The sequence below is a fragment of the Myxocyprinus asiaticus genome, chromosome 50, assembly GCF_019703515.2.
Source record: "Myxocyprinus asiaticus isolate MX2 ecotype Aquarium Trade chromosome 50, UBuf_Myxa_2, whole genome shotgun sequence".
NCBI classification, from domain to species: domain Eukaryota; kingdom Metazoa; phylum Chordata; class Actinopteri; order Cypriniformes; family Catostomidae; genus Myxocyprinus; species Myxocyprinus asiaticus.
Genome location: NC_059393.1, coordinates 22,339,610 through 22,353,615, shown reverse-complemented (window position 1 = coordinate 22,353,615; position 14,006 = coordinate 22,339,610). Strand labels below are relative to the sequence as shown.

At 37.0% G+C, this 14,006-nt stretch overlaps 2 protein-coding genes across 3 annotated transcripts in view; one reads left to right on the top strand and one right to left on the bottom strand.

The window, feature by feature from the left end:
- Positions 1 to 14,006, bottom strand: part of LOC127438849 (uncharacterized) — a 687,566-nt gene that overhangs the window by 628,854 nt on the left and 44,706 nt on the right. The window lies entirely within an intron of this gene.
- Positions 1,189 to 12,510, top strand: LOC127438821 (serine/threonine-protein kinase PAK 2-like). 2 transcript variants are annotated; one of them, XM_051694700.1, is made up of 15 exons: positions 1,189 to 1,390; positions 5,027 to 5,192; positions 5,537 to 5,643; positions 6,316 to 6,463; positions 6,816 to 6,847; positions 6,944 to 7,063; positions 7,163 to 7,301; positions 7,394 to 7,457; positions 7,591 to 7,639; positions 7,727 to 7,839; positions 7,977 to 8,094; positions 9,285 to 9,384; positions 10,864 to 11,060; positions 11,317 to 11,454; positions 11,556 to 12,510. In XM_051694700.1, exons 2-15 carry the CDS (start codon positions 5,054 to 5,056, stop codon positions 11,640 to 11,642), a joined length of 1,551 nt encoding a protein of 516 aa, XP_051550660.1. In that variant the 5' UTR covers positions 1,189 to 1,390; positions 5,027 to 5,053; the 3' UTR covers positions 11,643 to 12,510. The 2 variants fall into 2 exon arrangements, with proteins under 2 accessions (XP_051550660.1, XP_051550658.1); XM_051694698.1 differs by having other exon boundaries at positions 4,898 to 5,192.

The window sequence follows — 14,006 nt, the reverse complement described above, 5'->3', positions numbered from 1 at the left end:
TGCACTGCACTGCTGATTAGGTAAGTGCTTAAAGAAGTAGGTGTATAGGTGTTCCTATTAAAGTGCTCGGTATGTGCATTATTAAACCTGATGTTAAAACTTTTGTTTATTATTAAACGTGAAATGACACAGAAAACTATTACCTGACGGATATCACTGAAATAGCCTAGATGCCATAAAATATCACACCTGTCTCTGTGGCAGCGCTAGGTTCTGTAAACACCTGGAAAAAATGACCACGGTCAGATGTTTGGTTTAGCCAATCAGAATACTTAGAAGCCTGTCAATCATTCTGCTCGTTCACAGGGCAGCCCATTTTGGGGAAAAGCTGTCCTTTTGCCACATGACAATGTTATTTTGCTACAGTTGCTTTTGACCAGTGTTGGGTAAGTTACTCTAAAAAAAAGTTATTAATTACTAAATACTAATTACATCTTCTACAGTGTAATTAGATTACTAATTACTCTGTTTGAAAATTAATTGCATTACTTATTACTAATTACTTTCTAAAACCCGTATCAACCTCGACCAGATGAAATATACAAGGATAGACATGAAACGGTTCTTTTAATTCTTTCAAATAAATCATATAATATCAAATAAATTATTCATGAACTGGCCAAATAATTTAAGGGGGCGGCGATAAATTTGAAAACATACATTTTAACATTAGACGTTAAATTTCGATTTTACATTTGTAGAATTGTTCTATAGTCTATACAGTATTTAACGCAATTGCATCAGAAGTAGCTGTAATTAAATTACTGAAAAATCAAGAGTAGTCCCTTACTTTTATCAATGAAAAAGTAATTTAGTTACAGTTATTAATTACTTAGTAATGCATTACACCCAACACTGATTTTGACAACTCGTGTCCTAGCACCAGTAGGTCAGTGTAACTGTTTGGGTTTGCTGACATCAAATAGCATTTCTAATTTTCAGACCTATGAAATTAGACGATCTCCTGCTACATCTCTTATTATAACGGTCTCCAAACATATCTATGTGTCTGTGAAAAGTCTAATGTCTAATTAAAAGGCTCGTGGAAGTAGTAGAACTGCTAACATCGCTTACAGCACTTTTAATAATAATAATAATAGTAATAATAATAATAATAATAATAATTAAAACAATTACTGGTGACTTTTATTTTGTCATTCACTTCCTCTCAATCCCATACACCGGAAACATTCGCTTCTGCAGTCGTGAGGGCATAATGAGACGCTGGTGGGCGCCTCCCCTTCCCAAAACCAACACAAAAAGTACTATAAATAAAACGAAATAGTACAAATAACCGCCTAGAAACGATCGGACGGGGCTTCTACTTTACCTAAAGCCCTTTGCTAGACAGAAAATCTCTTGAAAGTGAAGTTTGAGTTCAGTTTCACAGGTAAGTGCCGACCAAACCCCGAGATTCTCTAAATCTAGTGTGCTACCTATCTAGACAGCATTTTGAGCGTTTATAGGTGATTCGAACGTTACAAATGCTTTTTGATTGGTTGTCTAGGTAGGGAACTCACTATGTTTGGAGACAGCTTCTATTATTATATTCAGTGTTGGGTAAGTTACTCTAAAAAGTAATTAATGACTAACTACTAATTACATCTTCTACAGTGTAATTAGATTACTGTACTAATTACTCTGTTTGAAAATTAATTGCATTACTTATTACTAATTACTTTCTAACACCCTGATCAACCTCGACCAGATGAAAAATACAAGGATAGACGTGAAACTGTTCTTTTAATTCTTTCAAATAAATCATATAAAATCAAATTAATTATTCATGAACTGACCAAAGAATTTAAGGGGGCGGCGTTAAATTTGAAAACATATTTTAACATTAGACATTAAATTTCGATTTATTTTATTGTTTTATATAGAATTGTTCTACAGTCTATACAGTATTTAACACAATTACTTCAGAAGTAACTGTAATTAAATTACTGAAAATTTAAGAGAAATCCCTTACTTTACTTTTTTCAACAAAAAGTAATTTAGTTACAGTAATTAATTACTTAGTAATGCATTACACCCAACACTGATTATATTTCTATGTGTGCCTGAGTGTTTATAGGCAGCGTGTGGCTCTTCTGCATTTATGTTGCTTTATCTTGCTAGCCTGGTATTGCCTATTCATGCAGATATTCATATCAGAACATTTATATGACTTACTAGACTTATAAAAACACCACCCAGACTCCTTACTTGCTGAAAACACTAATCTCAGGTCAGCTGTCTGAAATAAGGTGGTTGATTTAATATCTTCTTGATCAAGGTATAGATGATACACATGTAGGCTGTAAGCATGCTTGGGAGTCTATAGTTATTATTTTTTATTGTAAGTTGTTTGATCAACCTTATTCTAGTGTAATCTATTTATCTAAAGTCTAATCTAGTCATTAGATGTGACTGACCACTGTAAACAAACCTTAAAATGTGTTTCTCTTGAATTTCGAACTTTAGCAGTATTTCTGAGGTGGGAAAATGCAGTTCTACAAACATGGAAAATGTGACACAAACATAACACCCAAGTTCTTAACTTTAGAAGATGATGTAACAGACAAATTAATTAATAATGAGCCAATAATGAGCCTAGTACCTCTGTCAGAATTGAGCAGAAGGACATTTCTAGCCATTTTGTCTTTGATATCATTGATACACTCTGCTAACTTGGAAAATTGGGAAATTTCATCAGGTCTTGAGGAGATTTATAGCTGAGTATCATCGGCATAGCAGTGAAAACTAATTCCATGGTTCCTGATAAAGTCTCCCAGGGAAAGCACATGTAAAGGGAAATGTAGAGGCCTTAAAACTGAGCCCTGCGGCACTCCATACATCTACTTGATCTGAAAGTGCCTCGTTTACACAAATAAAGTTGTAGCGGTCAGATAAATAGGACCTAAAACCATGCTAATGCCTCTCCACAAATGCCAACATTATTCTCAAGCATATCCAAGAGAATTTCTTGATCTATGGTGTCAAAGGCAGCACTAAGATGTAAAAGCAATAGAATAGAGATGCAGCCGTGGCCGAATGATAAAAGCAAGTCATTTGTAACTCTGAGAAGTGCAGTCTCTGTTCTATGATGGGGCCTAAATTCTGACTGAAATTCTTCACAGATACCATTTCTCTGTTTAAAAAAAGAACCTAATTGGGAGGACACTACCTTTTCAAGTATTTTAGACAAATGGGAGATTTGCGATCGGGATGTAATTAGCCAACTCTCCAGGATCAAGCTGAGGTTTCTTGATAAGTGGTTTGATAACTGCTAGCTTGAAATGTCTTGGGATTTGATTATACTTTACTTTTTTGAGTTATAAAATACCTTCCAGCCCAATGACACCTTGAAAACACACTAATATCAAGTGAGATAGGCCTATCTGAAATAATTACATTCACTTGTCGCTAAGTCACGGTATGGATCAGTTATACGCTGACTGTTAGAGATATTGGAAAGCATAGGGTTAATCATTCTAAATTTGAAGAGTTATTAGATGTACAAAACCACTGCTTATAAACTTTGTAAGGATTATCTGCACCGCCAGGTCGATTAATCGGCTGATATTTGACCATTTAGATTGGTTCAAATAAAATGGAAGCAGATCATGTAAATAACTACAAACTCCGAAACTGCTGTTTCTCTGTGCGGTCAGCACCTCTTCTATGAGTTGTGCGAATGTCCCGATCTAAGGGGGAGAGATTGAAACTGCATCCGGCTGGTGTACACTCTGTCACGGGACACTCCCACGCTTAATGCAGCTGGACTATAACGTGATGACTCGTGATTTATTGAATCATAATATATGTGTCACTGTGCATTTCTTATCTTGAAGAAAACTGGCAATACGCAGCTTTATTAATAAGAGAGAATTTGTTTTTTTGTGAGTTAAAGATGGAGTGACGTGAACCGAAAGATGAGAGAGGGAAGTCTTCGCCCCATTACACACTGCAACAAAATACGTTTTTGATTTGTTTTTGTTTTGGCTTGTTTTCCAATATAAATATCTAAAACTCCTTTAAAACAACATTTACTTTAGCAGCTATACTGCAGAAGAGAATATTGTTATCTGAGAATGTTGAATATAATATTAAAATACAAATATTTTAAAATATATAAAAATTCACCATTCACCTGGGAAGCAGCATATAAGATATTTAGACTCGCTTTTAGAGAATAGATCTTGAATATAAGTATATTTTGTATTTACTGCACTCGCAGAAGTATAACCAAGTGAAAAACTCTTATATACAAAATACACTTATATTTAAGATACATTCTCTTAAAGCAAGTCTAAATATCTTTTATGCCGCTTCTCAGGTGAATGCATCTTTTTTTAAAGGATTTTTAGACAATTTTAAATGGAAAACAAGACAAAAACACTTGATAACAATAGGATTTTTTGCAGTGAATTTCTTTACTGAATTAAACTTAAAAAGTATTTTCCCCTGTAATTCAGTGAATGTCATTTAGAGGTATTTTTAAAAGATGATTTTGTCCTCTTTATTGTTAGTAAGCACGTTTACAACCTTTTAAGTCGGGGCACAAGCTGAATAATCGGTTAAGAGCTAATGATTAATCGTCGCAATAATCGCATAATAGTCGAATAATCGTTCTAATAATCATTAGATTAATCGATTATCAAAATAATCCTTAGTTGCTGCCCTTTTGAGTAAAGTAAATTTGTATGTTGTATACTGACCATTGGCCACACTACTATTAGTCGATTACATAACATTAGGGTCTGATGGTTAAATTACTAGTTATGTATTGTAAATATAGCTTAATGGGGGTTCCAGAGAGAGTCAATATGCTTTTATGCTGATGCTTTATGTCCGCATCGCTCATCTCTCCGTCTCTCCATTGTGCTTTTCCTCGCTTCTTTCTCTTCTCCAGCTCTAACTCCTTTTCTTTATCTCCACCTGCATCACTCCATACGCTCCCCCTCAACCCACTCCTCCTTAATTTCCTTCTCTCTTCATCCACCCTTTCTCTGGGATCATGTGTGATAATGGGGATCTGGAGGACAAGCCACCCGCTCCGCCTGTGAGGATGAGTAGCACAATCTTCAGTGGTGGCGGGAAGGACCACACGCTCTCCGCCAATCACAGCTCCAAGCCCCTCCCCTCGGTTCCGGAGGAGCGCAAACCTCGGAATAAAATAATCTCCATCTTCTCAGGAGCCGAGAAGGGTGCGTATGTTTATGAACATTACTTAATTAGTTTGAACACACTCATAACCCTACGTATTAAAGTGTAACTCACCCTCATGTTGTTCAAACCTGTATGCATTTCATTCTTCGCACCATGGAGGTGTTAGAAGTAGCAGTGGGTTTAGTCTGCATTATTATAGCTGTTTCGTTTTGAGTTTACATTCCGGTTTGTGTGCTAATGTACTTATTGTGGCCTCCAGAGATGTCTCACTTTGTTTCACACTTTGTTTTCGATAATACAGTGTTCAGTATTCTCTCAAATGTGTTAAAGTGAATGGTGAAAGTGAAACTTGGTTGTTTGTGGACTGTATGTCACATATCAGGTGGTCGAAGGAAAGACAGAGATAAAGAAAGACCAGAGATATCCCCACCATCAGATTTCGAGCACACAATCCATGTGGGTTTTGATGCCGTCACGGGGGAGTTTACGGTGAGAGTGCATTTCCGTCATTTCTTTAACGTTATCGCCAGGACTTGATAGTTGCATATAAACGGCAACCACAAAAGTTATTGTACTTGTTAATGAAGTCGACAAAAGTGTCAGTGAAGAGCATGCTTGAGATGAAATATGAGACAAGACAAAGAAAAAAAAAAAAGTTTGAAAAGATTTAATTTGATGTATTTTGAATAAATAAAAATGTTAGCTATGAGTAGCCCTAGCAAGACAAAGGAGTTATTTGAAAAAACGTTACAAATGTCATTTCCATCAGCGTCATTTCCACCACAGAAATCTATTAAACATAATTCAGAATTTGAGATGTGCTGGAAATGAAGCTGTGTTGGGAATTATAATGACAAAAATGAGATATCTTGTGACGCATGTACATACGCTGTTGGACGTTGTTAGTAGACCCTTTCAATAAACTTACTGAGAGTGTGAAAAATGTTTTAAAGAGACATTCTAGAAGTGCTAAAACTGCCCAGTTAAAGAAACACCCCATTATTTAACTTTACATTGTCAAAATAATCCCAAATATATCGTGAAATTTGAAAATATCCCCCAGCCCCTCTCTCTTTCAAATAAATAATCAGTTATGTAAGTCCGTGTATCTGACAGTATTCAGTTTTTCTGTCCACTGATACCATAAATGATGTCTTACAGGGGATGCCAGAGCAGTGGGCGAGGTTACTGCAGACCTCCAACATCACCAAGTCTGAGCAGAAGAAGAACCCGCAAGCCGTCCTAGATGTCCTCAAGTTCTACGACTCCACGGGGAACGGCCGGCAGAAGTACCTCAGCTTCTCCTCAGGTCTGGAGTATGTTTGTACTCGGCGACTGCATTTAAATGCGCAAGAATATCTGATATTTGGTCATATTCAGATTCTGTAAGTTTATGTAAACCAGAATAAGACATTTACAAACCTGACCTACAATTTGCAATTTCCAGAAGAGAACGGTGTTCTTGGTTTATTCTGAATATTCTGTATACAGGAATATACCAATATCTGTAGAGCATGTAAACGTCTTTTTCCGAATAAAGCTTAAACAGAATATAGACATTAATCTAAAAATTATAAGTCAATTACTTGAGCAAAATGGCATATTTTAGAACATATCAAGTGATGTTGTACTGATCATTTTTCTTACCTTGTTTGAAATAGAGAAGGATGGATTTCCCTCTGGTGAACAATCGGTATGTATCAATTAAGCGAGATCAGTTAAGCTGGTTCTAAACTACTTACCAAATAAAAATAATACATTAAAACTTGTTCCCTCCCTGAATCCACAGCCTGTCAAGAAAACACCAGAGCCTTCATCTCCAATCAAAACCGTTGATGACGATGAGGAAGACGAGGACGAGGAGATGCCACCGCCTGTCGTTGCACCCCGACCAGAACACACCAAGAGTGTAAGGAATAGTTTGACGAACATATTGTTCCAAACCCGCAAGTATTTCTCCTGGAACATAATGTTTTGATCATATATGTGTCTGTCTTTATTTCTTCAGATGTTGACTCGACCATCTGTCATCGACCCCATCCCTCCCCCTTTGACATCTCCGGACAGTGAGGTTGCGTCGAAGGCCGCCGACCGACAGAGACCCAAAAAGGGCAAAATGACCGACGAGGAGATCATGGACAAGCTGAGTACGTCACTGCATTATTACGTAACAGTCTCTAAGTGGTTTCACTTCTCTTACTGTAAGACTCAAATGTGTTTTCTCTTTGTACTTGCACAGGAACCATAGTCAGTATTGGGGATCCAAAAAAGAAATATACACGATACGAGAAGATTGGACAAGGGTAGGTCAATTATGATCCTGAAATCAACATGAAATCAAAATTGAACCAACGTCACATTCTGAAAGCAATGCAAACGCCTTTAAAATACAGATGCTATTAGAAAGATGATAAACAAACAATTGGTTTTTTACAGAGCTTCGGGAACAGTGTTCACTGCCATTGATGTTGCCACTGGACAGGAGGTAACGCAATAGAGAGACAGGGGGACATTCAGAGAAACGGTGCTGGAATTAGATGTCCATTTAACATGGTGTGTTTCTGTCTCTCAGGTGGCCATCAAACAGATCAACCTGCAAAAGCAGCCCAAGAAAGAGCTCATTATCAATGAAATACTTGTTATGAAGGAGCTAAAGAATCCAAACATCGTAAACTTCGTAGACAGGTAACACATTTGGAAATATCACAGTATTGAAGTAAAACGTGTTCAGAATGCCATGTGATATTGACTTTTAAGTGGACTTTAACTGGTAACGTTGATTCCATATGGGTTTTGATGTTTTAACCATGTGTCTGGTACAGTTTTCTGGTCGGGGAGGAGCTATTTGTAGTGATGGAATACTTGGCGGGCGGCTCGCTCACAGATGTGGTAACCGAAACGTGTATGGATGAAGCCCAGATTGCTGCTGTATGTCGAGAGGTGTGTAGAAGTTTAAACTTTCTCTTTAAAATAAAAAAAATATGATGGCATTCAAGGGCAGAATCAGGTCTAATTTCGCTAAACGCAGGTTTATTATAGTTTGAATTTTGTTTTTTTGTTTTTTCAGTTTGTCCCTTCAATTTAGTTTAGTTTGCATTACTTTTTTACTCTATGATTGTAATATTTAGTCAAGGTTTTTCTTATTTTTTTTATTTTAAGGATACTCAAAAAATGTATTATGTTAGGGCTGCCAAAGTTAGAGAAATATACAAGTTAAGCTCAGTCGACAGCATTTTTGGCATAATGTTGATTTCCACAAAAAATTTTGACTCGTTTCTCATTTTCTTTTTTAAAAATAGCAAAAATCAAGGTTACAGTAAGGCACTTACAATGGAAGTGAATGGGGCCAATTTTTGGAGGGTTTAAAGACAGAAATTTGAAGCTTATAATTTTATAAAAGCACTTACATTGATTCTTCTGTTAAAACGTGCATTTTTTGAGCTGTACAGTTGTTTAAATCTTAATTTTTTATGGTTTATGGCGTTACACTGTCATAGCAAGCAAGTTGTAAAATTGCGTATAACTACACAAATAGGGTAGTAAGCAAATTGTATTTATTTGTTTTCACACTAAACTCATGTGAACACGCTTATTGTTTACATCTTGTGGCTATACTTTTGAAACATGTGAGTATTTTATCATTTTCAGATTGGCCCTATTCACTGAAACCCATATTTTTTTTTTTTTTTTGTAAGAAAAGTCTAAATTAATTCTTGTGGAATCAACGTTATGCCACAAATGCTACCGATTGCGTTTAACTTGTATTGAACCCAGAATATTCCTTTTACTATCTTGTGGCATTTTTATGGTTAAGGAAGTCAGAAATTTTATAATTTACTGTATACCTAAAAGTAAAATGTTTTTTTTTTTTTATGTATTTATTATTATTATTAATGTTGTTGTTGTTTTTTTTTTCAGTTTTGTTTTTGTTCAATAAATGTTTCAATTAGCAAAAAAAAAAACATTTTCTTTTTTTTCTTTTTTTTTTTTTTTTTTAATTTATTTCAATAATAACTGTCCTGAAAATTAAGGTACATTTGAGCCGTGTTCTAAATTCAGCCAAATATGTGTTAACAGGAAGAAAGTGTGTCGCTTAACTAATGAACTTCCTCTTGTCTGTTATCTCACAGTGTTTGCAAGCACTTGAATTTTTGCATGCAAATCAAGTCATTCATCGAGACATCAAGAGTGACAACGTACTTCTTGGAATGGACGGTTCTGTCAAGCTCAGTACGTTCTCAGTTCTACACCGTAACCCTCTTGTTTTTACGAATGGACTGTGTTGAGCATGACGTTCAGTTAGATTAGCTCAGTGGACAAAGGTATTAATTGTGGTTAGGTGCATCTCAGTGGAAGGTGCTAGACGTTTGAGTTTTATCCAAGTCTTTGAAAGAGTTTGGTTTAGCTTCAGTGAAAGCTAATTATGAACTCGGAAAAGTTGACCTCTTGTTTGACAAAATGAGGTGATTCTAAAGCAGTTACAAACAAGCTCGGATTTGGTTCACTGTATATATGTGAACAAACCGACCCAAAGTTCACAGCAATTAAGTGTTTTTTTTTTTTTTTTTTTTTTTTTTTTAAGTTCACCCTAGAGCACCCAGGCCTTTCTGTGCACTCATATAAATTTGAAGAAATTTCACAAGTATTTTGATGTTCGCTGATAAGGTTTAGGGGACTGCTAGTTATCGCATGCATATCTTTAAATGTCGGCAGCAACATCAGTTCTCAGTTCTCTTCAACTTGTCTTCATAACTGTTGCAAGTAGTGCAATTTGAATCAAACTGGGCCACTATAAACCCAATAATGGACCTTAGTGAGAGTAGATGTCCTATTTAATTTGACTATTGGGCTGAGCGATATGGCCAATAATATTATCACAAATCTTTTTTTTTTTTTTCATACTGATCATGCCCTTAATGAAGAAGGAAATGCATTCCACATGATTGTTAGACCTCAGAAATTGATGTAAACATAACTAGTTTGTTTACAAGTAAACTTCACTGGGTAAGCTACCTTTTAATTTTGAAGTTCAAGAAGTATACTCTGTTTAGAATTTAATCCTACATAAGACTTAACAGAAATTAGCGGATGTGACTATGGATCATGAAAAAACTTTGAACTAAATAGTACATAAATGGCAATGCACAGCAATAGTATTGATGTCAGAGTTTCGGTTGTGTTCAGTCGATAGCTGTATTGCATTGTCAGTGCTGTTTTGTTCAGTACACAACAATATCATATTAGCCGGATAGCTAGCACACTAGCGACTACTTCACCTCATTACTGGTTTACATGACAGCAGGGCTAGGTAGCAGCTAGCCAGTTAATACTTCCAAACCAGCTGATTTCATGATTGTGCATCCAGTTAGCTAGTTGTGTGCATAACTTTGCCGAGCTGCTTGTTTTTAGCGACATGCACCTGATCGTCTAGATGTAGAACATGGGCTAAATATAGAAATTACTCAAAAGTTTATCATCAGATTTCAAGGATATTCCAATAGAGTTTTGGTCTCCTGAAATTTGTTTTGGAAAAATGTATGTAATTTTTGGTTGACATCACGATCAACAACAAGGTGCACAATAGTACGACCCATTTATCGGACTGTACTTCGTTTACATTCATATAAAATTAAGGTCTTACGTGGTCTACAATTGTCCATCTGTGTTTCTCTCTCTAAACCCATCTTCATTTCCATTCCTGCTTTGCAGCGGACTTTGGATTCTGCGCCCAGATCACCCCTGAACAAAGTAAGAGGAGCACAATGGTGGGTACCCCATATTGGATGGCTCCAGAGGTGGTGACTCGCAAAGCCTATGGACCCAAAGTTGACATCTGGTCTTTGGGCATCATGGCTATCGAAATGGTGGAGGGAGAACCGCCGTACCTCAATGAGAATCCACTGAGGGTACGTTGGTGTAATGTAGATTACTCTTTTAAACAAAGAGACTGTAAGTCATTCATTTTCACTGGTAGTCATCCATTTGAGGTGACATGAGTGGCCGGGACTGTTAGTGATGGGTTGAAATGGAGCAGAGTTCAACTTTATGCCACTGATACAGTTAAATATTAGTTAAGAAGGAATGGCTACAAGGCTTGGCAATTTCAACTGATCTTATTCCTTGAATGGAAATGCACCTTAATTCTAACTCTTTCTCACTCAGGCGCTCTATCTGATTGCTACCAATGGAACTCCAGAGCTACAGAGTCCTGAAAAGCTGTCGCCAATTTTCCGAGACTTCCTGAGTCGCTGTCTGGAAATGGACGTAGATAAGAGGGGTGGAAGCAAAGAGCTTTTGCAGGTTCAACAAGAGTGATTTATGTGCTAGTGTTTAAGAAATAGCTAGATTTTGTTGTCTTTGTGTAGCCTCTGTTCATTGAACAAACCTTCTGTTTTCTTCAGCATCCCTTCCTGAAGCTGGCTAAACCTCTCTCAAGTCTCACTCCTCTGATTTTGGCTGCCAAGGATGCCATGAAGAACAACCGCTAGCCTCCCTTCCCAAACAAGCTGTTGCCAGCAAGCACAGCGCACGCACAGACTGCTGAACACTCTTTAAATCGGCGCCAGGTGTTTTTACCAGTGTGCCACCCTGTCAATAGTATATCAGTGTTGCCAAAACAAAACTCCAAGCATTTCATTTGGGTCTTTTTCCTGTTTTTAAACCTGTATGGACCGCTGTGGTGTTGGGGGACATTAGATATCCCCATGTCCTTGTTCTACTGTCATTAGATTTCTTTTGCTGTGGAACATCGGGACTTTGTTGTCTGTTTTATGTCTGAATCTGTCCAGTCTTTGGCTTCCCTAGATGAGATCTTACATGTACCCTAATGGATGATCACATTTCAAATCAAACTAGAGACATTTTGTTAGTCTTTAAGTTCATGTATCAAGAATCTCGGCTGTTCCCAACCCTCCTCGTAAGGGAAGAGCACCTTACCGAAACATGCCAACTGCGAGCAGTGAATTATTTTTGTAGTCACTTGTGCCTTTGTTATTCCAGCAAACACCTTTATTCTCTGTCTAAAGTGGCAGAACTTTTGCCACTGAACTTCCTGAGATGAACCTTTCATGTGATGAAATGTGTTTATTGCGTACTTCGAAGAAGCGTAGCATTACAGTCGATGTAGTTAACCAAAAACAGGACACGTAGATTTGATAAATGTTTGTGTACATGAACACTTTTTTTTGGGGGGGGTTGTTGTTTTAGTAACTAACAATTTATTATTAAGTAAATGCAGTTTTCGATAAGTCGTGATGTAAGAATTGATAATTATTTTTATGCTTTTCAGTGACTTGTTTTGCAAGTAAAAGTCGGATTCCTGCAACTTTGTTGAACAATACAGTCATTGCAACATTGCGTACATGTCTTGTTCTTCATTTTAAGAGGACTTGAAACTTGAGATTATTATAAACTTTCTGGGGCACATTTATAGATGATTCAGAGATACTGAGAGTGTGAAATAAGGCCTTGAGACTGAAAAACATCTTAAATATTGAATGATTTCAAGAGGATATCCTGACTGAAGTGATGCAAACTGGTAGCTTGTGTGCTTTTCAAGAACTATCTACAAGTTTATAAGTTTAAGTTAATCTATTTTTTCATGTTAAGTTAATGTTTAATCACTCCTGGAATGAAAGGATAGGAAAGATTAATACTAATTGAAATACACATGTCTAGTCGGGGTTCCTCACGTGTTAAGATGAGTTTGATAACTTTTTATAACCTAATTTTACACTGCACAAAACATGTTAGAGAAATTATGAAGAAAATGAAATACAGGTGCATCTCAATAAATTAGAATGTCGTGGAAAAGTTCATTTATTTCAGTAATTCAACTCAAATTGTGAAACTCGTGTATTAAATAAATTCAATGCACAAAGACTGAAGTAGTTTAAGTCTTTGGTTCTTTTAATTGTGATGATTTTGGCTCACATTTAACAAAAACCCACCAATTCACTATCTCAAAAAATTAGAATATGGTGACATGCCAATCAGCTAATCAACTCAAAACACCTGCAAAGGTTTCCTGAGCCTTCAAAATGGTCTCTCAGTTTGGTTCACTAGGCTGCACAATCATGGGGAAGACTGCTGATCTGACAGTTGTCCAGAAGACAATCATTGACACCCTTCACAAGGAGGGTAAGCCACAAACATTCATTGCCAAAGAAGCTGGCTGTTCACAGAGTGCTGTATCCAAGCATGTTAACAGAAAGTTGAGTGGAAGGAAAAAGTGTGGAAGAAAAAGATGCACAACCAACCGAGAGAACCGCAGCCTTATGATTGTCAAGCAAAATCGGTTCAAGAATTTGGGTGAACTTCACAAGGAATGGACTGAGGCTGGGGTCAAGGTATCAAGAGCCACCACACACAGACGTGTCAAGGAATTTGGCTACAGTTGTCGTATTCCTCTTGTCAAGCCACTCCTGAACCACAGACAACGTCAGAGGCGTCTTACCTGGGCTAAGGAGAAGAAGAACTGGACTGTTGCCCAGTGTTCCAAATTCCTCTTTTCAGATGAGAGCAAGTTTTGTATTTCATTTGGAAACCAAGGTCCTAGAGTCTGGAGGAAGGGTGGAGAAGCTCATAGCCCAAGTTGCTTGAAGTCCAGTGTTAAGTTTCCACAGTCTGTGATGATTTGGGGTGCAATGTCATCTGCTGGTGTTGGTCCATTGTGTTTTTTGAAAACCAAAGTCACTGCACCCGTTTACCAAGAAATTTTGGAGCACTTCATGCTTCCTTCTGCTGACCAGCTTTTTAAAGATGCTGATTTCATTTTCCAGCAGGATTTGGCACCTGCCCACACTGCCAAAAGCACCAACAGTTGGTTAAATGACCATGGTGTTGGTGTGCTT

Excerpts from the sequence above, each read along its gene's own strand:
- LOC127438821 (XM_051694698.1), top strand. The coding sequence starts at position 5,003 with ATGTGTGATAATGGGGATCTGGAGGACAAGCCACCCGCTCCGCCTGTG. Across the intron at positions 7,840-7,976 it reads ATCGTAAACTTCGTAGACAG|TTTTCTGGTCGGGGAGGAGC; the intron begins GTAACACATTTG and ends TGTCTGGTACAG. Across the intron at positions 11,455-11,555 it reads GAAGCAAAGAGCTTTTGCAG|CATCCCTTCCTGAAGCTGGC; the intron begins GTTCAACAAGAG and ends TGTTTTCTTCAG.